General features: G+C 25.7%; 2 protein-coding genes and 1 long non-coding RNA gene across 3 annotated transcripts in view; 2 read left to right on the forward strand and 1 right to left on the reverse strand.

Moving 5' to 3' along the window:
* Window positions 1–459: 459 nt before the first annotated feature.
* On the reverse strand, window positions 460–5005 carry LOC136071961 (uncharacterized). Its single transcript, XM_065808557.1, has 10 exons — window positions 4733–5005; window positions 4247–4488; window positions 3679–3837; window positions 3505–3576; window positions 3077–3370; window positions 2530–2726; window positions 1495–1559; window positions 1272–1378; window positions 793–1000; window positions 460–487 (listed from the first exon to the last, which is right to left on the reverse strand). The coding sequence occupies exons 2-10, from the start codon at window positions 4443–4445 to the stop codon at window positions 460–462; spliced, it is 1329 nt and encodes a 442-aa protein (XP_065664629.1). The 5' UTR covers window positions 4446–4488; window positions 4733–5005.
* A 4922-nt stretch (window positions 5006–9927) lies between these two features.
* LOC136086551 (uncharacterized) lies at window positions 9928–13058 on the forward strand. Its single transcript, XR_010641417.1, has 3 exons — window positions 9928–10194; window positions 10335–10464; window positions 12959–13058. It is a non-coding gene; the product is annotated as an uncharacterized LOC136086551 (long non-coding RNA).
* An 8713-nt stretch (window positions 13059–21771) lies between these two features.
* Window positions 21772–25552, forward strand: part of LOC101234644 (uncharacterized) — a 93471-nt gene continuing 89690 nt past the window's right edge. Inside the window, exons 1-2 of the mRNA XM_065807752.1 lie at window positions 21772–24644; window positions 24997–25111. Of these exons, the coding sequence (XP_065663824.1) occupies window positions 24060–24644; window positions 24997–25111 (700 nt within the window). The 5' untranslated portion in view covers window positions 21772–24059. The remainder of the gene's footprint in view (window positions 24645–24996; window positions 25112–25552) is intronic.

Genomic DNA, 25552 nt, shown 5'->3' on the forward strand with positions numbered 1-25552 from the left:
GGCTAATTTAAAACTTTTAGAATTTGCATCAAATTGTATATAATATACAAAAATCTCAGGGCATATTCGGTTTTTTCAGGTTATTTTTGTTGATGATTTATTTATTTTAAGTTGACCATTTTTATAAATTGCAAAATTGTATTAAATATGTTACTTCTAAGTTAGAAATAGCATTTAATTTTAATAAGATCCAAATGTTTAAAGTAATATCAAAATTAATAAAATACAGTAAGTCAGACTAAATTTAGTCTGTTAACAGACTCAATTTTTTATTTATTTGAAAAACTTTAAACACCTTACCCTAATTATCAAGCAAATACTTCAGTTTAAAATCTTCTACCAATAACAAAAGTATGCATAATGTTTTTTTATTTGTATAAAAACACGTTTGGATAAGAAACTTTATTTCAATTTTTTTGAAAAGGTTATAATTTTAATAGGAAACGTAATAATTCCTAATTATAGAGTTGGTGTTGTATATTTAATTCTAACATTTGTTCTTTATCATATATTTTTATTTATTTTAATATATATATATATATATATATATATATGTATATATGTATATATATATATATATATATATATATATATATATATATATATATATATATATATATATATATATATATATATATATATATATATATATATATATATATATATATATGTATATATATATATATATATATATACATATATATATACATATATATATACATATATATATATATATATATATATATATATATATATATATATATATATATATATACATATGTATATACATACATATATGCAACGTCACATTCTACTTCGCATTCGTCGTCACCTTGATTTATTTCTTCATCGCTTTTGTGAACTTCATCGTTTTCTATTTCGTGGTTGCAAGATTTCCGTTTACCTCCATTCAAACGATAAGGTGCATATTTTAGGCAGGAGGCAATAAATGACCTAGTTTCTTTGTCTGTTGCTTTAGGCTCACAGCGCCTAATCGATTCTAAAAAGTAAATGCAAAAATATCAAATTTGGTCAAGTGAATAAAACTGTAGATAAAGGAAGAAAGAATGTCTTCAATTTACACTATTTAATACGAATACATGAAGTTTACAACTTTAATGTAAACTGATTTAATTTTATTTTTCAATTTGTTCAAGGAAGATTTTTATATCTACTTTTTGTGAATTCAACTAAATTCATTTATTTTCAACAGGCAGCCTTTAAAAAGAAATATAAATATATAAAAATATAGAGATCAACATTATAGCTACCAATTATTGCTTTGTAAACATTTAACTTTTCCATAGGTAACTTCACAGTAACCTTTCCCTTGGAACCAACCAAATTGAACTTCGATTGAAGTCTGTTTGTCATCAACCTTAAACATGTCAAAAGAGAAACTCAACATTATTTTTCTATAATTAAAAATCGCTTTTAAAAACTAATTTTCTTTGCAAAAATAGTAAGTACTATTGATTTAAAAAATGTTTCAACCTGTTTATCATGTTTGCAACACTTTTTTTACCATTGTTACCGCCAATGGAAGATAGCTGATTAACCTGATATAAAAATAAAACAATATCTATAGGAGCAATGTGGCAATATTGCATAATAGAGCATCTAGATCTTCAATGGAATTTTTAGATAACATCCTAGCAGATAACAGGTCAGGTTATCCTGCTACTAGTAAGTGACCGGGGCCATGGCCCAAAACAGAGCTTTTTACAAACCCGGCACCGGCCCCGGGTTACTAGCTGGGGTTAGATTTTTTTTATAGTATTGTAATCTTTTTCACTGTTTTTGTTTATTTTGTTTAAGCTAATATCTGTTATGAAAGTTAAAGAAAACATTAAAAAAAAGTCATAAATACATTTAATAAATATTTATATTTTTTTTAGATTTATTCAATGTATTTATGACTTTTTTTTAATATTTTCTTTAACTTTCATAACAGATAATAACTTGAACAAAATAAAACAAAACAGTGAAAAAGAGTACAATACTATAAAAAAAATCCAACCCTAAAATCTAATCTGTTTTGGGCCAGGGCCTCTTATCATCATCAGCATCATTTATGTGGATCTCCTGAAAATCTTGACTTCAGGGCGGTTTTGCCAATGAGGAGGGGTGTTTTTTAAAAATACCCACAAATTTACCTATAATGGTCAATTTCAGTATAATAGTCAATTTAGTATAAAATATTTTAAATTTGTATTATTTTGTCGTAAGTATAATATTTAAATATTATACTTACGACAAAATAAATAGATTCACATAAATGATGCTGATGATGATAAGGATAATGATGACAATGATGATGATGATGATGGTGATGATCACAATGATGATGATGCTAATGATCATGATGATGATGATGCTAATGATCATGATAATCATGATGGTCGGGAGTTGATGATATACACATTTATAAAAAATATACTTATAGGATCTATCAATGTAAATGTAGCCATGTTCATCGCACAAGATTTTAATCTAATCAACACTATATTTAAATGAAAAATAACTTACAAACTTTTTAAAAACCCTTTTGTCAGCTCCAAGTTTTCGATCGAACTCATATAAAGCGTCTATATCATCAAATTGTATTAATATCTCTTCTTCAACATCTTTCATTCTGGTGCCACTAACTGCATCTAACTTTTTGGATATTTCACTCATTTGCAAGGTTATTTGGGCCAACCTCCGTAATACTATATGTTGAAATCCTGAGTTTGAAAACAAAAAGTACTTTATAAATATAATATATATATATATATATATATATATATATATATATATATATATATATATATATATATATATATATATATATATATATATATATATATATATATATATATATATATATATATATATATATATATATATATATATATATATTTGAGAGCTGAGCTGCAAGGGGACAGGAATTTCTTCCATCCCCACCTATCTCGCAAACATTTATTGGCCTTTTCCATGACAATAAATGATATACTTGAATGAATATGTTGCATACAAAACAACAGCAAGTTGAAAGACAGCTGTAAATCACAAATGATATAGTAAAGAAACCTACCATTATCTTCGAGATTTTTTGAGCTAATTAACTTGTCCCGAGCACAAGCAGAATCTCTTCTATTGTAATTAACATAAGATTGAGAAATAACAGCAGGTGAATTGGTGGAAACATTTGTGAATGAGCTTTCTAACATACTAGTAGTGGTCTGACTGTTTAATGTTGGTTTGCGTATAGAAAAATCATCACATGTAGAAGAGGTAGTAGTTGAAAGAAATGGCTTTGGTATGTGAGCTGTTGATAAAGCAGTAAGTCCAGAATAACCACCATGTATAGAAGAGGTTTGAGTATAACCTTTAGAAACCAATTTAACATTAAAATAGTTTGACATAACATTTATTATAAAAAAAACCATTAATATGTTATTTTAAAAATCTAAAAAAAAGTTAAATAATTTAAAATAAATATGTCACTAAGGCAAAAGGTACCAGATGAAATTTTTTGACTTGAATTGTTCCTTTTTGCTTTTTGTGGAACATCTGTATCCGGCGTAACAGTTCCTATGAAAGAAATTATATTGTTATACAAGAATATTATTATTATACAAGAAAACAATAGTGTTATAAATATAATCATTTTTGAGTATTATATATCATTTTTACTTATTGGCATTTTCGGTGGAACTGGCTTTGGAATATACTTAATAATTGCATGTCTTTTTTCAGATAAGCTGGGACAACTCTTAACCATCATTTCATTGTTATCCAGTTCTCCAGCTGTCACATTATCTCCATACTCTTCACATACTTCTTTGTCATCATCTAGGATGGAATCAATTAATGTTTACATTGAAAGTCTTATTATAAGGAAAAAACATAATGATGACTGTTATTTATTTAGTAAATTTAATGAGCACTCATTAAATATATAAAAAGACCTATAAATAATTTAAAATTATATCTTTAAAGAATTTATTTTAGAAAGAGACATCAATGAAGTGCTTTAAGAGTATAGTGGGCATTCGTTTAGTCATGCGATTAGTAACTCAATCATTTGATGGAGTTACTAATTTAAGTGATCATCGAAAACAGTGCAAATAAATTAGTCGAATTGAAAGAACCCATAAAAAATAATAATTTTGTGTAAATATTTTTTATAAATAAAAATAAAATATTTTTTAAAAACATTTTTATATATTACATCATTTAATATTAATAAATCTTCAATTACCAGTTAGCTTGATGTATTTCAGTTTGAATTGATACCAATCATCAGTTGGATTGGACATTTTTTTCATTGATGACTCAACATTTTTATTAGGCCAAAATACTTTGTTACACTTTACCCAGTTTGATGGAAGAGTCTGTTCATATTCCTCTAATGAGCCATCTTTTGCATATTCAAACCATACTGCTCTGGTCCAAGACATTTTGTTTGTGAAATTGACAATTATAGTAAACCTGTTTGTCTAACTCAAAAGAAAAAAATTAATCTATTAATAGTTTAATATAATAATGAAATTATTAAAATAAATGTGAAAGAAATTAATTATTATATGTTTTAAATGTATATATATATATATATATATATATATATATATATATATATATATATATATATATATATATATATATATATATATATATATATATATATTACAAAATAATAACAGTAAAAACAGAAATTAAAACAAAATTATGTAGCTGTAAATTTTACCTTTTTTTGAAATGGCTTCTAATGACTGTATAAATAAAAATATTCTTTTTATACCAGTTGAAAATAAGGAAGTCAGACATATTGATAATGCTAAAATACTAATAGTTAAACTTTTTCTCAGACTAATTGCTTAATTATATAAATGCTCTGTTTATACTAGCTAAAAATTAGCAAAGCAGACATCCTCAATTATTAAATTGCTGCAATAAAACAAATAGTGATAAATATTTTTACTATTATCAAATAATGCAATTTAATTATTATCATCAATTTTTTGAACATATAATTATTGTTAGTTCATTTTTGTTTTTCATTAAAAAAAAAAGCAAAAAATATTTAAAAAAACAAAATACTAAAATGTTACTTAAAAACAATGATAAAAAATAAATAAAAATAAACATTATTATAATATCTATATTTGTTCATTAATTGGTTTTTTAATTTTAATAGAAAAAATATTATTTGTAATTGAAGACTATAGTGCTCAAAGTACTTTAGTCACACAAAAAAAATTAAGAGAAAACATATTTCAATCATTTTATTTATATAGCCTTTTTGTTGTAAAAACTTAAAGTAAATGCATTAAGTAATAATTTATTTTTTCTTTACTTAATTATTATATTTCTTGATTTTTATTTAACTACTTTGTTTATAAATTTAAATTTTAAAAACAAAAAGATTTTACAAATAAAGGATTAAAATATATTTTCTGACAACATTTTCTTTGTGAATTAATACTTTAAGCACTTAGGTCTTAAAGTATTTAATTCACAAAGAAATTATTATTGGGATTTTTATCTAAGTGTTTATAACTTTTTTTTATACAAAACAACTCTTTTATTTAATGATAAATAATTCAAAAATTTACATTGTGGTGTAACGGCACCAACACATACCCATCATTGTATGGAATACCACATACTTTTTTAATAATTAGATCTTTTTTTATAAATTGTTTCTTGAATTGTACATTTTTATGAAGGAAATATATATGCAACAACTTAGAACAACACGGATCATCAAAAAACCCATCCAAATCAGATATTTGATAGACATAGCATTCTATATCATTACCAATGACATTATTTACACGCACTACTTTTTCTCCACGAATGAAAAACCATCTATTTTTATTTCCAATTGAAATCTTAGTTTTTGATTGTTGTTTGCTTCTTGTTACACAACATTTCTCTATCTCCTCTATTCTTTTTGTCAATTGTGACAAGGGACTTTGTGCCTTGCGCACATAAGATTTTAGAATGCCTAGATAGTTTTCAAAAGGAAAAGCAGATATATCTTGTAAACTGCAGCTGTGGTTGACCACATCTTCATACAGATGTGTCAAACTATGAACATTATAAGTAACGAATTCTTGTCCATATAGAAATGATGACCGATATACAAACCATTCCAAGAGCCCTTTTGCATACATTAACAACTTATGATCATTCAAAAGATCATTATCAATCATTATACTCATAGCAACTGATAAGCTTAAGAAATGTGTATATATTTCTTGAGAAACTACATTTTTTAAAACAATCATACCGGTATATAAAAGAAAATTTTTGAACTCTGTAGCTTTCCAGCGTTTAAACTCATCAATACCTCTTGGTTGTCTTGCAAACTCGCTGGGCAATTTTCCTGATAATTCTCTAAGTTTTTCAGAAATAACTGCTTTTTGAATCTCTGATATCCTGCATGATCTTTTACCTTTGTTGAAAAAAATTATTATTCTTTTAGTTACTCCTAAATAAACCAAATGCATGATATCTAAAACAAATGATGTAACACATGGTATATTATATTTAGCTAGAGTACATAAAGTTTTTTGGTGTTCTTTGTAACCGTGTAGGTTAAATTCTGTATCATTTCTCAGAGTATATCCTGACCCCAAAAAAATTTGTCTGTGATTAATACGTGCACCGTGAATAATACATCGCTCACACGAATCGTATCCATTATGGCTAATTATAGACTTCAAAAATTGTCGAGCTGGAGCATCACAACAAAATGATTTAAGGGAAACTAAGTAATGTTTATATTGAGTTTTGATTCCATTTTGTAATAAATTTGTTAACTCGTTTACAAAATCAAACATAAAGCTTTCTTCAGATGAAGGTTTGCTCTTACCACAGAAAATAGCTACAGCAAATGGTTGGATACTTGAAAATGAGCAAAGTTTGGGCCATAAAGCTACTGATGTGCTTTTAAATAATGGTATTCCATCAACATTAACAACTAATTCAATTTTCGCAAGATTTGGAAATTTGCTTAAATGTTTTAAAATATTAGTTTCCAAACCATAATAAATGTAATCGCCACCACACTTATTCTTCAGAGGAATGTTACTTGGAGTTTTCAATAATGTTCTTACATCTTTTGGAAGCTCTGTGTGGCCATTTTTTCTCAAAATAAAAAGAAGTTGATTTGATGCAGAATGTGAAGTTTGGTTTACAACAACCCATTCTGCTAATTCTTCACGTAGATTTCCATTTATTATTTTGTCATCTATAAAGTTTCCATGATTCAAGAAACAAGAATTAGAATCAGAACTATCGGAGACTCCGGCGGAGTCAAGATTGGAATCTGAGTCGAAATCTGTTTCTTCAACACCTTCAACTTCTTGCTCAATTGCTTCTTCGGAAAGAACTCTATAATCTGAAACATTTATTTGTTGTTTATCTGTTTCTATTGTACTATCTGTCTCAGTAAATAAATCAATTACTGATTTATTAATTTTTCTCCATTGCGTAATCCGTGATGACATAGCAACTAAATACTTTTATTCCTAAAAATAAATAATTAAATATATTTATACTAGGGTGTTAGCCAGGAATATATTTCATACAGATTTTTTGAAATTGTCATATATATATATATATATATATATATATATATATATATATATATATATTAATATATAATATATATTATACTTTAATTACAAAAATACATTTTGAAATTAAAGTATTATATAATTATAAATATATAATATATATATATATATATTAATATATTATACATTTACATATATTTATATATATATATAATATATATACATGTGTGTGTATACATGTGTATATTATATACCTTATATTATATACATGTGTATATTATATATGTATTTGTTAGGAAACATTGTTTTACACATTTACAAAAATACATTTTGAATTACTTTTTTAACTAAAGCTAAAATTGCTAGAAAAAAAATTATAACTTACTACTCTGAGAACTAGTTCTCAGAATAGTAAATTATAATGTTTTTACTAGCAATTTTAGCTTTAGTTAAAAAAAATTCAAAATGTATTTTTGTAATTAAAGTTGTGTAAATGTGTAAAATAATGTTACCTAACAAAAAGTGAATTCTTTTCAATAATCATTACTAATAATATTAAAATGGCATTGAAGCATCACTACTTCCTGCCAGAAAATAAAAAAAGAAAATTATAAACCAAAAAAACTTTAATTAATTATAATCCATAAATTAAAATATATTTTAGATTACTTGTAAATAGCTATTTACAAAAGTCAAATAAAAGAATAACTCTTTTGTATGAATAATTTGTAAATATTTTACACTTTTTAATAAAGTACAATAAAAAATAGCACATTTCTCTGAGCGATTAGCCATCTTTATTTCAAATAAGAAGTTCGCGATTTCAAACAGAAAGTAAAAAGACATGTTGATTTAACGTTGATTATATCAACGTTAGTTTATTACCAATACATCAACGTGGAATAAGCGTTGAAAATGCCGACGTTGAAATTTCCTCTTTGTTCAGACGTTGAAACAACGCCATTTTCTTTAACGTTAGTTTATCAACTATAAATCAACGTGGAATAGACGTTGAAATTTCCGACGTTGACATTTCAACATTGCGCAGACGTTGATAAGACGTCGTTTGCTTGCTGGGTACATATACCAACGTTGAAAATGTGGTAGTTGAAAAACGTTGAAAAAGTGTTATTATGCCAACGTTAATTAAACGTTGTTTTGGCAACGTTGAGGAAGTGACACATTGAAAATTTTTGTCTCATTAACTAGCCATTACAAAAATAATTTGCCGTAAAGAAAAGGCAATGAATTTAATAGAATGCTTGCAGATAGTATAAAAAAAATATTTTAATAAAGTTATGTTTTATAACTTCTTTTTATTGCGGCTAATTTAAAACTTTTAGACTTTGCATCAAATTGTATATAACATACATAAATCTCAGAGTATATTCGGTTTATTCAGGTTATTTTTGTTGATGATTTATTTATTTTAAAATGACCATTTTAATAAATTGCAAAGTTGTATTAAATATGTTATTTCTAAGTTAGAAATAGCATTTAATTTTGATAAAATTCAAATGTTTTAAGTAATATCAAAATTAATAAAACATAATAAGCCAGACTAAATTTAGTCTGTTAACAGACTCAATTTTATTTATTTGGAAAACTTTAAACACCTTACCCTAATTATCAAGCAAATACTTCAGTATAAAATCTTCGACCAATAATGAAAGTATGCATTATTATGTTTTTTTTGTAAAAAAACACGTTTGGATAAAAAACTTTATTTCCATCTTTTTGAAAAACTTGTTTGTAAATGTATATATATATATATATACATATATATACATATATTATATACTTATATATACATATATTATATATATGTATATATATATGTGTGTATATGTATATATATATATATATATATATATATATATATATATATATATATATATATATATATGTATATATACATACATATATATATATATATATATATATATATATATATATATATATATATATATATATATATGAATATAAACATATATATTTGTTTATAAATGTATATATATATATATATATATATATATATGTAAATAAAACGAATGATGTCTTTTTTTTAGATGGTCTATTACAATGACTTCACAATCTTGGGCTTAAGTTGTTTATTTTAAAAACAGGTTGAAGCAGAGGCAGTTGCTCTATGTTGTTGGGTAGAAGATGGTTGGTTATTTTTGTCAACTGGTGTTCATGCAATGAAAGCTGCCTATAATAGTTTTCCAATTAGTTGTTCAGGAACAAGCTTAGAGTTAAAAGAATTAAAGTTACTGGAGGTCATTAAATTTTACAGTACTCGTTGCTATTTTAATTGTTTTATATGAATAAAAAAACTGTTATAGTTTTATATTAATGGTGAAGTACTATATCAAATAAACATCTAATAAGTCTTAATTTTATTTTGGGATAAGTAAAGTTTTGAATCTGTTTGTTGTATTATGATTGCCTTAATATATATCGTAATCTGTTTGAACTGGGTCTATATGTTAGTTTTTACATTTTTGTTTATATTGGTTTTACTAAATAATTACTTATAAGTATCTATTATTAGATAAAGAAGTAGGCGAAGGATTTAATTTTACGACTACAGAGGACTCTGAAAAATAATGAAAGTAATTATGTTAGTGAATGATTGTGTTTCTCTTTGCATTTAACTTTTTATATGGTGAAGAATAAATAAAACTTAATAATAACTATTAGTCATATCTGATTTTAATAACACTGTTTAAATTTTTTTGACATGTTATAATTTGATTTTAGGTGTAAGTTTATTTAGTAAAGTTCTGGTGGATCAAAGATAGAGGAATTATATGGTTTTAACTGGTTTCCATCTTATGAACGAAGTACATTATATGATTTAAATTGATGGTTTATAGTTACAACTATTGAAGTAAGTTTAATTTAGTTAATTTATGTATGGAATTGTGACTATTTTTAATTGTAAAATTTGACTTCCATAAAATGTATATATCTATATTTATATATATATATATATATATTTATATATATATATATATATATATATATATATATATATATATATATATATATATATATATATATATGTATATATATATGTATATACGTATATATATATATATACATATATATATATATATATATATATATATATATATATATACATATATACATATATATATATGTATACATAGATATATATATAAATATATATATATATATATATATGTTTATATTTATATATCTATGTATACATATATATATATATATATATATATATATATATATATATATATATATATATATATATATATATATATATATATATATATATACAGCGTTAACATTGTTGATAAATTCAGAACTCTAACAATAAAAACAAAATTATTTACGTTGGAATCTACATAACAAGAAAAAAAATATTTATAATTTTTTTTAAATCATTGTAAAAGTAACTTAAATGAAATGAGCTATCTTAAAATTATTTTAGATTTCAAAATTGCCCATATATATTTTCAACAGGGTTAAGGTCTGGACTTTGTGGCGGCCATTTAAGGATGTTAGCTTTATTTTTTTTGAGGAACTGTTTTGCCGCTTTGCATGTGTGTTTAGGGTTGTTGTCATGGTGAAAAAAAAATTTGCGATCAATTCTTAAACGGATTGACATAAATTTTTTGAAAGCCAATCAACATACAACTTCCCTGTCATTATACATTCAACATTCACCAGTCGTCCCACACTATTTGAATCAAAACATCCCCTAGCCATAGGCGAGCCACCTCCATGCTAGACTGTTTTTGTAAGATTTCTATCTAAGAGTGCATCACAAGGTCTGCGCTAAACTCTTTGTCGTTTTTTAAGCCAAGTATTTGACATTTATTCTTATCAGACCATAACACTAAGTTCCAAAATGCCTCACACTTGTTAATATGCAGTTTTGCAAATGCTAAAATTTTTTTTTGTTTATACTTTTCTGAAGAAGGTTTATTTAAACCACCTAAATTTTTAAACCACTTAAATTAAGTCTTTTCTGTACAGTTCGACATGAAACATTTAAATAAGGATTTTCAACAATCTGTTTTGAGGTTATTGTTAAATTTTTTTTTTCTATCAGTGCAATTAAGATATTGGTTCTTGTTGAAGTCTTAATGGGGCGACCATGTCTTTTCCGAATGTCGGCAGAACCAGTTGTTTCATATTTTATACACATCTTCATAACACCACTTACTGATATTTGATATTTTTCATCAAAATGTAGATGTTTCTTACTTTTGTCACATTTATTTTAGACAGAAAAACTGTAAGTTAGCAAAGTTCATTTAATAGAGTTACTTTTGCATTGAGTTAAAAAGAGTTATAAATGTTTTTTTGTCTCTCTGTAATCAATTTAAAAAAAAAACATAAAACTTTTGCAGTTATATAGATTCTGACATAAATAATTTTTTTTTATTGTTTGAGATTTGATTTTATCATTAATGCTACTTAATTTTGCCTGTGACTGTATATATATATATATATATATATATATATATATATATATATATATATATATATATATATATATATATATATATATATATATATATATACATACAGTAAACTCCCAGTTATTCGAACCTCCAAGGGGTATAAGAATTTATTTCGAATAACCTGAAACTTGAATAACTGAATATGCTCTTTAAAATGACCTACTTTAAGTTTCTTTCAAATTTTAATAAAATTGTTTCGAACAACTGCAGGTTCGAGTAACTGCATTTCTGCATAACAGCATTTGCATGAGTTTGTTAAAGAAAATTCACAGGAAATGAAAATTGCTTCGAATAAGCAAACTTATATATATATATATATATATATATATATATATATATATATATATATATATATATATATATATATATAATTTATATATATATATAATTTATATATATACATATAATTTATATATATATATGTAATTGGTTTATCTATATATTTTATATATAATAATAATAATCCATTTATTTAACCATAAAATATGAAAGTTTACAATAATATTTATAAACTCACATAAATAAGGTTAGGTGTCACTCATATAGTTAAAAACTAGTCAATGGAGTGACACCTGAACCTATAATTATAAATTATATATATAAATATATATATATATATATATATATATATATATATATATATATATATATATATATATATATATATATATATATGTGTATATATATATATATATATATATATATATATATATATATATATATATATATATATATATGTATGTATATATATATATATATATTCATTTATTTATTTTTACTTTTTAAATTTAGTAATAATTATACTAATTTAATAACATTTTTTTTTTACGTTTGCTTTCAGACTACTAATGGTACAAGTTTTGTTTTTTGATTTAGATTCTGTATCTCAATGATATCCTGGCCTATCGATACGATATCCTGTTAATTGTATTTTTATATATTGCATAAATATATATGCAAACACTCACACACATAAATTTTAAAGAAAATATTTATATTTATATATATATATATATATCTACAAATTGTATATTTTAAGCTTTTTTATATTTATCATTGTATATTACTGTTTGTATTAATTATTGATTTTAGAAATATTGCGAGGGTAGAGTTCAAATTACAATTTAGTTTTATTTGCCAATTCAATATATATTATAGCCACGTTTAATTGCGTTTAATAATATTTTGCGATATTTTATACAGCGCATTTAAGCGTTGGTTCAACGTTATATTTCAAGCTTTACTCGACGTCTTTGAGTCACGTTAAATCGACGTTTTACTAACAACGTTACAAGTCCTTGCAAAATAGACTGCTTTAACAGCGTTTATGCAACGCTTTTTAAGTAACGTTTTTTCAACGTTAAGTTGCGACGTTTATACAACGCTTTTTATGTAACGCTTTTTCAACGTTTAGTTGCGACGCTTTTGTAACGTCATTTAGTAACATTTTTTCAACGTTACACAATAACGTTTAATCAACGTCTATTAAACAACCTTACATATCTTTGCAAAATCGATTACTTTGTCAACGTTTCCGCAACATCTTTTGGGACCGGTTTTCAACGTTGATTCAACGTTGTCATGTTTGCTGGGACTGTTTGTATTAAAAATTGATTTGGAAATATTGCAAGAGCACAGTTCAACATACAATTCAGTTTTATTTGTCAAATCAATATTTATTATAGCCACGTTTTATGACGTTAAATAATATTTTGCGATATTTTGTACAGCACATTTTAAGCGTTGATTTAACGTTATATTTTAACCATTACTCGACGTCTTTGAGTCACGTTAAATTGACGTTTTACTAACAACGTTACAAATCCTTGCAAAATAGACTGCTTTAACAGCGTTAATGCAACGCATTTTAGGTAACGTTTTTTCAACGCTAAGTTGCGAAATAAGGTAAGTTTATTCAACGCTTTTTATGTAACGCTTTTTCAACGTTTAGTTGTGACGTTTTCGTAACGTCATTTAGTAACGCTTTTTCAACGTTACGCAACAACGTTTAATCAACGTCTATTAAACAGCGTTACATATCTTTGCAATATCGATTACTTTGTCAACGTTTCCGCAACGTCTTTTGCGACCGGTTTTCAACGTTGATTCAACGTTGACATGTTTGCTGGGGAGGTACGTGATGAAATTATGATTGTGGATTTCCGACCGTTTGGAGTTGATATAATGCTCAGATTGAGTTCCATTACGTTGTTTGTTTTACTTCTTTATCAGGAATGAAAAAGATTGAGATTAGCTGTTGTGGAATGGTAAATTCAAACAAAAATGAAGTTGATAAAATTGAAATTAAAAAGAAAGATCATGAAGCAGTGTTTAATGACATCGAATGGAAATTCAAATGGGAATATAGAGATCGAGATGGACCTGAGCAACTGATTAATAAAGTTGCTCAATATATATAGAGATACAAAAATATGCTAAACCGGAATTTGAAGATGAAACTCAGGATTAGATCAAGCGGATATAGCTACTTGAGTATGATAAAAACGTGATGGGACCTCCCAAAGGACAACTTTCCTTTACGGCTGTGAATTAAAGAAATAAAGACAATAAAGTTCAACTCGTTTTGAATTGGAAAGAAGCTAACAATTTCATTGAAGCGTATACAAGAGATGCAGATGTGTGCGTATATAAGTTGAGAGAATGGAGAAGAATAGGAAACAAAGCAGCAATCATATATCTACGCAAAGCTTATCTCCAGTTGAAAACTGAGGAATACCTTACGAAATAACTTTTTTTATAAATTTCTTTACAATGACATTTTTTAAATATCACATCCTCTTATTGGACTCTTTGTTTTTGTATTTTTAAATATTATATACAAATTTCATATGTTATAACGTAAATAAATAAATATATAAAATAAATAAATTTTATTTTATTTAAAATGTACATATCTTAAATAAAGTATTATATATTTATTTGACAATTTTTTTTTTGTTTTGATGAAAATTTGTATTTTTAAATATTGTTTTTTTTTCTTTTTTTGGCTATGGGCGTCTATTTGTATTTTTAAATAACATATCTTCCTTTTTTTGGCTGGTTGCGATTATTTTTACTTTTAAATAATGTAACTTCTTTTTTGTCACTATTTGTATTTTTAAATATTATATCTTTTTTTTTACTATTTTTTAACTAAATTTTCTACTAAAATTTCTACTAAAATTTCTAAAATTTCTTGATTTATTTACCATATTTTACTATTATTGTTATGATCTGAAGAGCTCTATAAAAAGATTAGGTTAGTATTTTGCCGTCCATATCTTCTTTGAGCCTCTGTCTGTTTATTATTTATATATTTGTAATTAAATTTTATTTTTTGTAAAAGGGAATCGTAGTTTATATAAACAGCAAAACAAAAAATTATTAAAAAAAAAGTGTTTATATAAAAAAAGATGATGGGGATATGTTTTGGGATTATGTGTGCGAAATGTTGGTGACAAACTGATATGGTCTATAGGGAGATGAGTTAAAAAAATTCAAAAAAAGTTTAATTAAAGAGTTCGTTTTTCGGTCTGTGAACAAATAGTAGATCATTTACCAGTGTGCAGTTAGTTAAGAGTTGTTTGTCGTTTTTTGAAAAGAAGAGTTTTTATTTTGAAGAGGAGTTGGGACAATAAAGTTTTTGATGAGAATGTGAAATGTATTCTTCGAAAAGTCTGTGTTGAGTTTAAAAGTAGTGACCTTATTTGCAAAAATTGGGCTGTGCATGGCCAGGAGGAAAAGGTGTGGGTTGATGCAAGTTCTTTAGCGATGATGCAAGTTTTTTAGCGGGTGCTATTTTTCAAATTGGTAATACCACTTTGGAAAACGCAACATGGCTGCAAAAAGAAAGGTTTAACACTTATATGAAGTGTTTTATTAAGACATTAATTGTCTTAATAAATTATCATTTGTTTTTAAACGCAAACGCTTTCTGAAGAATGATTCACTTAGCATGCAAATAGGCAAGGTTATTCCCCCTGCAACTTGCCAATTATGGATAAAAAATACGATGTAGACTCTGCAGCATATGATACCAGGGATATAGGTTTACATACTTATCAGTTTTGTATGATACCAGGGATATAGGTTTACATATATACCAGGGATGTAGGTTTACAGTATGATACCAGAGATATAGGTTTACATACTTTTCAGTTTAGCTTTTCTGTAGCAGTGTTGTCTATTTAAGTTGAGTCAATTAGAAAACTTGATGAAAAGATCTTATCGGTTTGCAATATAGAGTTGATGATGGATATGGATTAGACCAAATAATTTTATATTCATTTATGTATTCAGATAATTGAAGTGGAACAAAACATGAAAGAAATAAGCCAGCTTCTTTCTAAAAATTTGTTTTCTTTTATAACTGTTACCCGAGTATAAATGCTTTTGCAAGTTGATCCATCAAACCCAACTTTAGAATGTAACTGTATTAGAAATATTGCTGTATGATCAACTAATGGTTCAAAGTTTATTTCTGCAAAAAAATTATTAACAGTTCATAGTGTTTGTTCAGGAAGACATTGTATGAATATATCAGTATGACTTGAAAAGAAGACATCAGTATGGCTTGAAAAGAAGACATTAGTATGACTTGAAAAGAAGACATCAATAAGGCTTAAAAAAAACTTTATTAAGTCATAAAAAAATTAGTATAAATTGTAAACGTATTTTAAACAAAAGTATTGTAAAACCAAAGTATTGTAAAAGTTGGTCTTTAAGTTAAAGAATTGATGAAAACCTTATGATAAAGTCTTCATCAATTCTTTTACTTAAAGACCAAAGTTTCAATACATTGGAAAAAAAGTTACAAACGGAGTATCAAATTAAGAATTGTATTCATAGAGACTTTAAAATATCATAAAATATTCATTATAAATATTATTTTAAATATCTTTTATGAATAATAATAACTATTACTATAATAAAAATTAAAATAATCATTATAAACAATAATTATTATCAATTTTTATTTTCATTTTTTTGAAATTTATTTTGACATTCCTCTGTTTTTTCAAAAACAAAATACATATATATTTTGTTTTTTACATATATATTCCATAGTTTTAAATTGTAATCTTTTGAAAATGTAGTATGTAAACTACGAAACATGTTAAGATTGAAAAGTGTATACATATATATACATATATATATATATATATATATATATATATATATATATATATATATATATATATATATATATATATATATATATATATATATACATATATATACATATATATGTATATAAAAATATATATTGTCGTGGCGTGGAAAAATTCCAGGGAGGGGGGGGGGGGGGAAGAGACCTCAACTTTCTCAACAGCTTAAATAGATCTCTCTCTCTCTCTCTCTCTCTTTCTCTCTCTCTCTCTCTCTCTCTCTCTCTCTCTCTCTATATATATATATATATATATATATATATATATATATATATATATATATATATATATATATATATATATATGTATATATATATATATATATATATATGTATATATATATATATATTAGGGATATGACTTTTTTGCAACCTACTAGGCCTGTATCGTAATTCAATGAACTTTTATGTAAAAAGAACGAATAGATGTTTCATTTTGACATATTTTGAAAAAAGGTCACCCCAAAACCAAAAAATCGAATTTTCAATAGGTACACTTTTGTACAGTAAATGAATATTAAAGGCTGAAGATGTTGTAAGAGTCATACTCCTGTTGTTATTTTATTTATTTATGCAACATGTACTGTGATATAACAAAAAACATTATGTGATATATAATTATACAAGTATTACAAAATTAACAGTATCAAAGCGTCTAGTACAACAATATACATAACTGTCAAAACAATTTATTGCGCACTTTATCTAAGGCTCTGAAAGATGTTTTTAGAAATGAATTTGTGACTTCGATAACCCAAAGACACTTGGTAATCATTCTAGATTGATTAGCTTGTAATGTTGTCAATTGCTTTTGACTTTTTTCTACACATGCAGGCATTTTTGGCTCCAAATTATAAGTATTTTTTAAGTTATCTCGAAAGCCTCTATCAAGTAATATAATATCACCAGGATGAAGCAATTTTCTGAGATCTTGGTTGCCTAGAAGTACATCATTCATGATTGAAGCATCATTTTTTGTTGCCTCGTGAAGTCCAAATACATCGACAATTTTTCCATTTGATATAGAAAATAAAAGAGGTTTAACCAAATGTGTTTTTTTTTGTACGCTGAATGTTTTTCGTTGAAAATAGTTGTTGCTGCTTTTTTGACAATAACAGTAAGTTCCGTCGACAACTAATATCAACTGAGATTCTTTAGGATTAAATATTTCTTTGGCCAATTCACTGTTATTTGCTAACCATTCACTCCTTGTTAAATTACCTACACCTAAGTTATTAGGGATGAAATCTTTGACAAATCATAAGCATCTCTTATTTGTTGCAAGTATCGAGATAATTCAAAATGAGAGTCAATATCAAAATAATCAGCGACAGTGTATTGATCAAGGCCAGTTTTTAGCCAAAACAGAAAGATGGCTAGAACTTGAGATTTAGATCTACTACTGGTGTTTCTGAGTGAAATCAAATCTCCATTTAGTTCTTTAAATTGTTGTCTATTGAAGTATCAATAGACAACAATGTGAAGAACTAAGTGGTTTTGAAATATCAGAAAACTTTGTAAATAAACTGCTATGCTAAGCGTAATATCGAAACATCTCTAGTAAAGATTTAACTTCTGATGCATTTAGTTTCACATTCTTTTTAACAATAATCAGCTGATTTAAAGCTTCATTGTTTAATAATCCAACTTCGTTCAAATGCTCTCCGCAGCATCTTGATCCAGTAGGTATAAGAATTTTTTTTTGCACATAAGCGTCAATAATGCCTTGCCCTGAAAAGAATTTTTTTCGCTCATTCCTTCGCTTTTATTTAGCTCAACTAATTATTTTTTAAACTCAACTTAAAAACTTTTTGAAGACTTTAGTGATATTTTTTCATTTCATTCAATAATCGGTGGGCAAGCTGATATTTGATTTGTTTCAAGCCTTTCAGACAACTCAAGATTCGTTGTTTGAAAATCAAACGACTGAGTCTCTATAAATCTACTTAACGGTGAATTTATTTCCTCATTCTTCTTTCTCCGTGCTCTCTCAATACAAGCAGCACAGTAATGTGTTCCAAGCTCAATGGCATTTTTGTTTTTGTTGATTGTTTTTCGTATTTCATTTAGGAACCTCAACTTCGTTTCTAAAAAAACTCTAGATATTCCACGCTTATTTTTTACTTTATCCAATCTTTTGAAACATCCGCATCTATATTCTCTTAAAGTTGTTTCACTCATTTTTAGTTTTATTTTGAAAAAAATTAAAACTTATTTCAAACTGTTAATCTTTTCATTTTGGTACTTTTTAATTTTAAACAAACAACTTATATAGCCCGTTGCGAATTCTCTTCCGTTGGGAATACAATTTAATAACATTAAGAGGTTATTATAGTCAATTAAGTATTAGAAAATTGCGAGACTTTTTTTTTAATTTTTCCTATTAAATAAGCGGTTAATTAATCATAATAATTAATTAACTTCTATATATAATTAATTATAATTATTCGTAAGCATTATAGTTGAAATAATAGTGTTTAAGTGATTTAAGAAATTAATTTAAACATAAACCAAAAGGGGCGAAAACTTGATAGTAAGACGCCTAACCTCTTTCTAGAATATTTTAGCTACGATTTTTTATAGTTTTCGAAATAAAAATATTGAGACGCCTAATTGAAATATTTAATTTTAGTTTTTATTCAGTTGATTTAAAACAAAATTTGGAAAGAGAGATCTTTATTAAAGATAAATTTGATTCATCATTATTGCTTGGAGCAAATTTAGAATTCTTTTTACATCAATAATTTGAAAGCATTTGGAAAGCAAAAGGCATGCATAAAAGTTTTTTTATTCTTAAATAAAATCATAATATCATAATAGTCTGATATAAGATATAGTAATAGCAGTGACTTTAATACCATAACAAATAAATATTTTTTAATTAAACCTTATTTCTTTTAAATTTCAGGTCACGCCTTGAGTATATTAAAGAAAAAATGAAACTCCACATGTTTGAGAAAACATTTTGAAAGTTGCTGTATCCGAAGTGGAAAATGGGATAAGCCTTAGAGAAGCAGCATATTTAGCTGGCATTTCTAAGTCTGCACTTCATAGGTGTATAAAAAAAGTGTCAATACCCAGCTGCTAATCTTCAACCAAATTATAGACATTCTATGATTTTCTCTGCTGCACAAGAACAAACACTGAGCACTTATCTAAAGTCATATTCTGATATGTTATATGGCCTTACACCAGTTCAAGTAAGAGCTCTAGATTTTGAAATGGCTCAAGCAAACAAAATAAAATGTCCCTTGCGTTGGATAGAGCAAAAAAAGGCTGGTTGAGATTGGTTAATAGGATTTTTAAAAAGAAACCCTAAACTATCTGTTAGAAAACCAGAGGCAACTTCAATTGCTAGAGCATCGGCATTTAATCGGAATACTATTGATATTTTCTTTAACAAATTACAAGAAGGTATATCAGAGTCAAAAGCAATATCATTTAAAATTTTTGATCTTGATGAGACAGGTTTTACTACTGTGCAAAAACTACTTGTATCATTGCATCAAAGGGATTGAAGCAAGTTGGGTAAATAACATATAGAGAAAGAGGTGAATTAGTAACAATGTGTTGCATTGTCTCCGCAGCTGGTGTAGCAATATCCCTGTTATTGTTTTACCAAAAAAATTATTTAGAAACTCACTATTGAGAGGAGCACCAGATGGTTCTATTGGATTAGCCAATCAATCTGGATGGATGAATGCTGAAATATTTATAGATGTTTTAAAACATTTCGTAAAGTTTCACGCCCAACAGCCGATCACAAAGTTTTATTGATTATGGATAATCATGAAAGCCACCTTTCACTAAAGTCACTTGAATATGCAAAAGTGAACCATGTTTGTATGATGACTTTGCCACCACATACTTCACATAAGACACAACCTTTATATAGATCTGTTTTTGGTACAATGATAACATATTTTAATGCAGCTGCCAAAAGCTAGATGCTTAGCAATCCAGGACAAGCCATTACAATTTATGAGATGGCCAGTTTCATTCGACAAGCATGGGAAAAATCTTCCACACCAACAAATATTATGTCAAGATTTCGCGTGATATGGCCTTATGATAGACATGTAAGAAAGAAAACTTAACTGCATTTTCACCTGAGATTGTACGAGGTACAAAGGTATTTATCCAAAGGTAATTTATTCAAAGGTAATTTAAACTAAATATTCTTAGTTTAGGTTTTCTTTAAATTCTATAATTATACAATACTATAATATATATTTTGCAGGCACCATCTCGTAAGATTTTAAGACGTGGACGTAAAAAGGGAAAGTGTATGATAACCACATCAACACCAGAGATTTTAAGAATAAAAAATGAAGTATTAAGCAAACAAAAAAGGTAAAAAAATTATCCTTCTAAAATCCAAAAATGTGAGGAAAAACATATTACGCAAATCGAACAGTGACCTTAATGTAGGTTTCAACAAAATAACAAATGATGTTTCTGCTAATTGTTACTTACTAGAGTTTGAAGAAGAATTGGAAATTGTTTCTTTTAGAGTTATTTAAAGTTCAAAATAAACTTGATGTCCTCATAGACTGGTCTAAGCTATGAGAGATATCCTTTAATAGTGAGAAATGTAAAGTTATAAAATTCGGCGAAAAACCGAGCAAAAATCTCAAAAGCTGCTACTTTACAATGAAAGATAATATTGGAGCTAATTTTAATCTTAAAACCACAAAATTTGAGAAAAAAACTTGGTGTAATTTTTAACAATAAATTAAAATGGAGTTATCACATCAGACATGCAATAAATAAAACAAATATTGTCGTAGCCATCCTTAAGCGAACATTCAAATCTTGGACAAGAACTATTTTTGTTAGATTGTTTACTACCTTTGTTCGACCTCATTTGGAATACTGTGCATCTGTTTGAAATCTTTTTTTTTAAAAAAAAACAACATAAAGGCTTTAGAAGCCGTCCGAGAAATGAGCAACTAAACTTGTGCCAGCAATAAGAAGTTTAGACTAAAAAACCCGTCTCACTAATCTAAATCTACAAACTCTAGAACAAAGAAGGGAAAGAGAGAATTTGATTCAATATTTTGAAGCCGTCAAGGGATTAAACAAAGATATTTAGTTTCAAATCAATGCCCTACCACATTCCCTAGTAGCACAAGGACCTTCAAAAAATGTTAGGGGCTCTAAATTAAGACTGTCAAGACATTTCAAAAGAAACCTAGCGAGATTTAATTTCTTTACACTTAATTTCACCATTTAAATAGTCTATTTTATTTTGTTTTGGAAGTGCGATTTATTTTAACTCCATTTTAAATGTTAAAAATGTTTATATCTATTTCAATTAATTAAATTGACGTTTTTTAGGACGACAACGAGGAAACCCGTTGCCGTTAATTATATTATTTACATTAATATTACCGTAAATAAAAAAAAAATTTGAAAACTAAATATAATCGCTTAAATATTTTAGTTTTAAAGTAGATAATTTAGAGTTTAAAATATAGCCATAAAAGTTATTGTAAAAGATTTTGGTGATTATATTTTGGTTTCGTTTTGGTAAACATGTCAACCTAAACCTAACCAAAAACAACTAAAATCAAAAAAGCAGACTAAACGTGCTTATCTGCTATATAATTTTAAAATAGAATGGTATATATTTTAACAAAAGATTTATAAGTTTTACTAGATTAACATTATGCATTCTGTTATGGAATAAAATGGTTTATCACAAAATTGTATAATTATGTTTTTATTATAAGCTTAAATCACATCGATTTGTTGAAGATCGAGAAAATGTTTTCAAATATACAACTATAGATAATTAGTATAATTTAAAAAATACCTCTGAATATAAGATAAAGTCTTTTGAACATTCATCTGTTCATGAATTAGGTGCTTGCACATATGTTTTATTAAAATAAATAGTAAAGTTTGAAAACTTTACTACTTGATTAATACAACATAAACAATTTTTAAATTTAACTTATTATAAAGCGTTTTATACCATAACAGAATGCATTATGTTAACCCAGAAAAATATAAAAATATATACCATTCTATTTTAAAATCATATAACAAATAGGCACATAAAATCATATAACAAATCGTTAGCTTACACCTGTTAAAAATGTTGAACATTTTCAACATATGTCAAATATTAAAATTTTCATTTTCTATGAAAATATCTCTGATATTTTAAAGAAGTATGGTGCTGTATATTTAAAAAAAAATGTCTCATACATAATTTTTAAACAAAACATAGAAATAGGTGCTAATGAGAATAATTTAAGTATTTAAATTACATTTTATTTTCAATTGATCATTCAAGTTTTTTTAAATTCAAGCTAACATTTATTTGTGCCTCAATATTACCATAAATCTGGTATCAAATATTAGATTTATAAGTTATCTAAAAATTTTTCTAGCTTGATTATTACATTACCAAAATTAAAAAATATGGACTACAACTAAAAATTTTAGATGCAGCCCATATTAATATCTAAAAATTTTAGATATCAGATTTATGGTAATCTTAACACAAATTAATTTTTGCTAGAATTTGAAAATTTGAATGAAAATAAATTTCAATTTAAATGCTTACTTAATTTGTTTTTATTTTAGCAATATATTTTTGATTATATCCATTTCTGTAGTTTATACAATATGTTTCTGAATTACATGTATGAAAGGCATTTTTTTATTTGGCATTATTTTTAGTAAAATAAATACCAATATTCATCTAAAATTTATATTTTTTAATTAATAGTTTTATTTTTTCATTACTTAAGTTAAATCAACATAATAACTTATAGTAAATATTTTTTATGTTGTAAAATGATAACAATCGATTCCCCAAGTTATCGATTTCCAATCATACGTTTATATTCTGGATTTGCGATTTTGTTGTTAGCTGATTTAATTTCATCATTATTTTTATGGGTCTCGACTACAGATGTAGAAAAGCTAAGAAGCTCAATAATTTCTTTTGAAATTAAAAGCTCAATTTTTGACTTAGCATGTATTGGTTTTTTTCGTGGTTTGTTAATGATTATTACATTAGCAAAATTGGAAAATATGACTATAGCAGCAAGTCAAGATGATATCAAAAATGAAAAACCAAGAAAATTAATTAGTTTTTTTGGATTTATTATTTTTCTTGGAACATTTGTTTATACTGCTTATAAAGATTTAATAGTATTGAAAGATCACAAAAACAGTAACAGAGGTATCAAGTTCTATGCCTTATGCATTTCCTGTTTTGTATTTGGAGCTTTGGAATTATTGCTATATTTGAAGTACTTATATCACTTAAAGCAACTACAGAGGATTTATTCATGCCTTAAAAATGAAGATACAACTTTTAATTTACCTGCAAAGAAAAATGCTAATTTTTTACGCCTGATGAAATTGACTTATCCAGTAAGTAGTAAATTTTGATATTAACAGCAATTTTATAAAGAATTCAATTTTATGAACAATGCACCACAAGGTTTTAAAATAAGCACTAAATAATAGTATTATAGTACTAAATATAGTATGATTTTTGATTCCTTTTTTAAAATATCTGGCATATAGTTTGTTATAAGATATCCAAAAGTAAAAACTGTTTGTGAGTTCATAATGGTGAACATTTTTGTTAATTAACAACACATCATATAAATTTGAATTTGATATTTTTAAACAATTTTGCTTTACAAGTTAACTATCAAAAGTTTTTAAAATTTAGTTTTACTCTTTTTATTTTGTTGCTATAGGAATTTTGTTGCTATAGGAATTATTGAGACTTTTTATTGGTATGGTTGGTCTATGTTGCTCAACTGGATCAAAGATGATTGCTCCATTATTTTTTGGTTATGTCATTCAAGCAGCAAGTGCAGTTCAAATGGGTAAAACAATACTTTTACAGTTATTACTGCAAAAAAACTGTTTTTCTTTTTAGTAAATTAAATTAAGTTTAAGTGTCAAATTATTTTCTGTTATTAATGTTAAAGAAAAAGAAAAGTACTATACATCAAAAAAATCATCATCATTATTATCATTTATCATTATCAATTAATTACAAATTTAATGTTCTTATTTCCATGCTTGTGGATTGGATATTTCTCATAATGCTGTTTATCCAATTTAATATTTAAGATACAAAGCATTTTGATAGCCTTGGCAGCTGCAACACTTGTTTGGGCATTGTTCTTTTAATTTGTAAATTTGAATGACAAGGTTTTTTACTGCTAAGGTCAGTTCAAGTTGAATTCTTTTGAGATTATTTTTTGATTTGCTGTTGTCAATAAAGTAGAAGTTTTGAACAGATTTGGATTGGTTGATACGCA

This window comes from Hydra vulgaris, chromosome 10 (genome assembly GCF_038396675.1).
Source record: "Hydra vulgaris chromosome 10, alternate assembly HydraT2T_AEP".
Lineage (NCBI taxonomy): Eukaryota > Metazoa > Cnidaria > Hydrozoa > Anthoathecata > Hydridae > Hydra > Hydra vulgaris.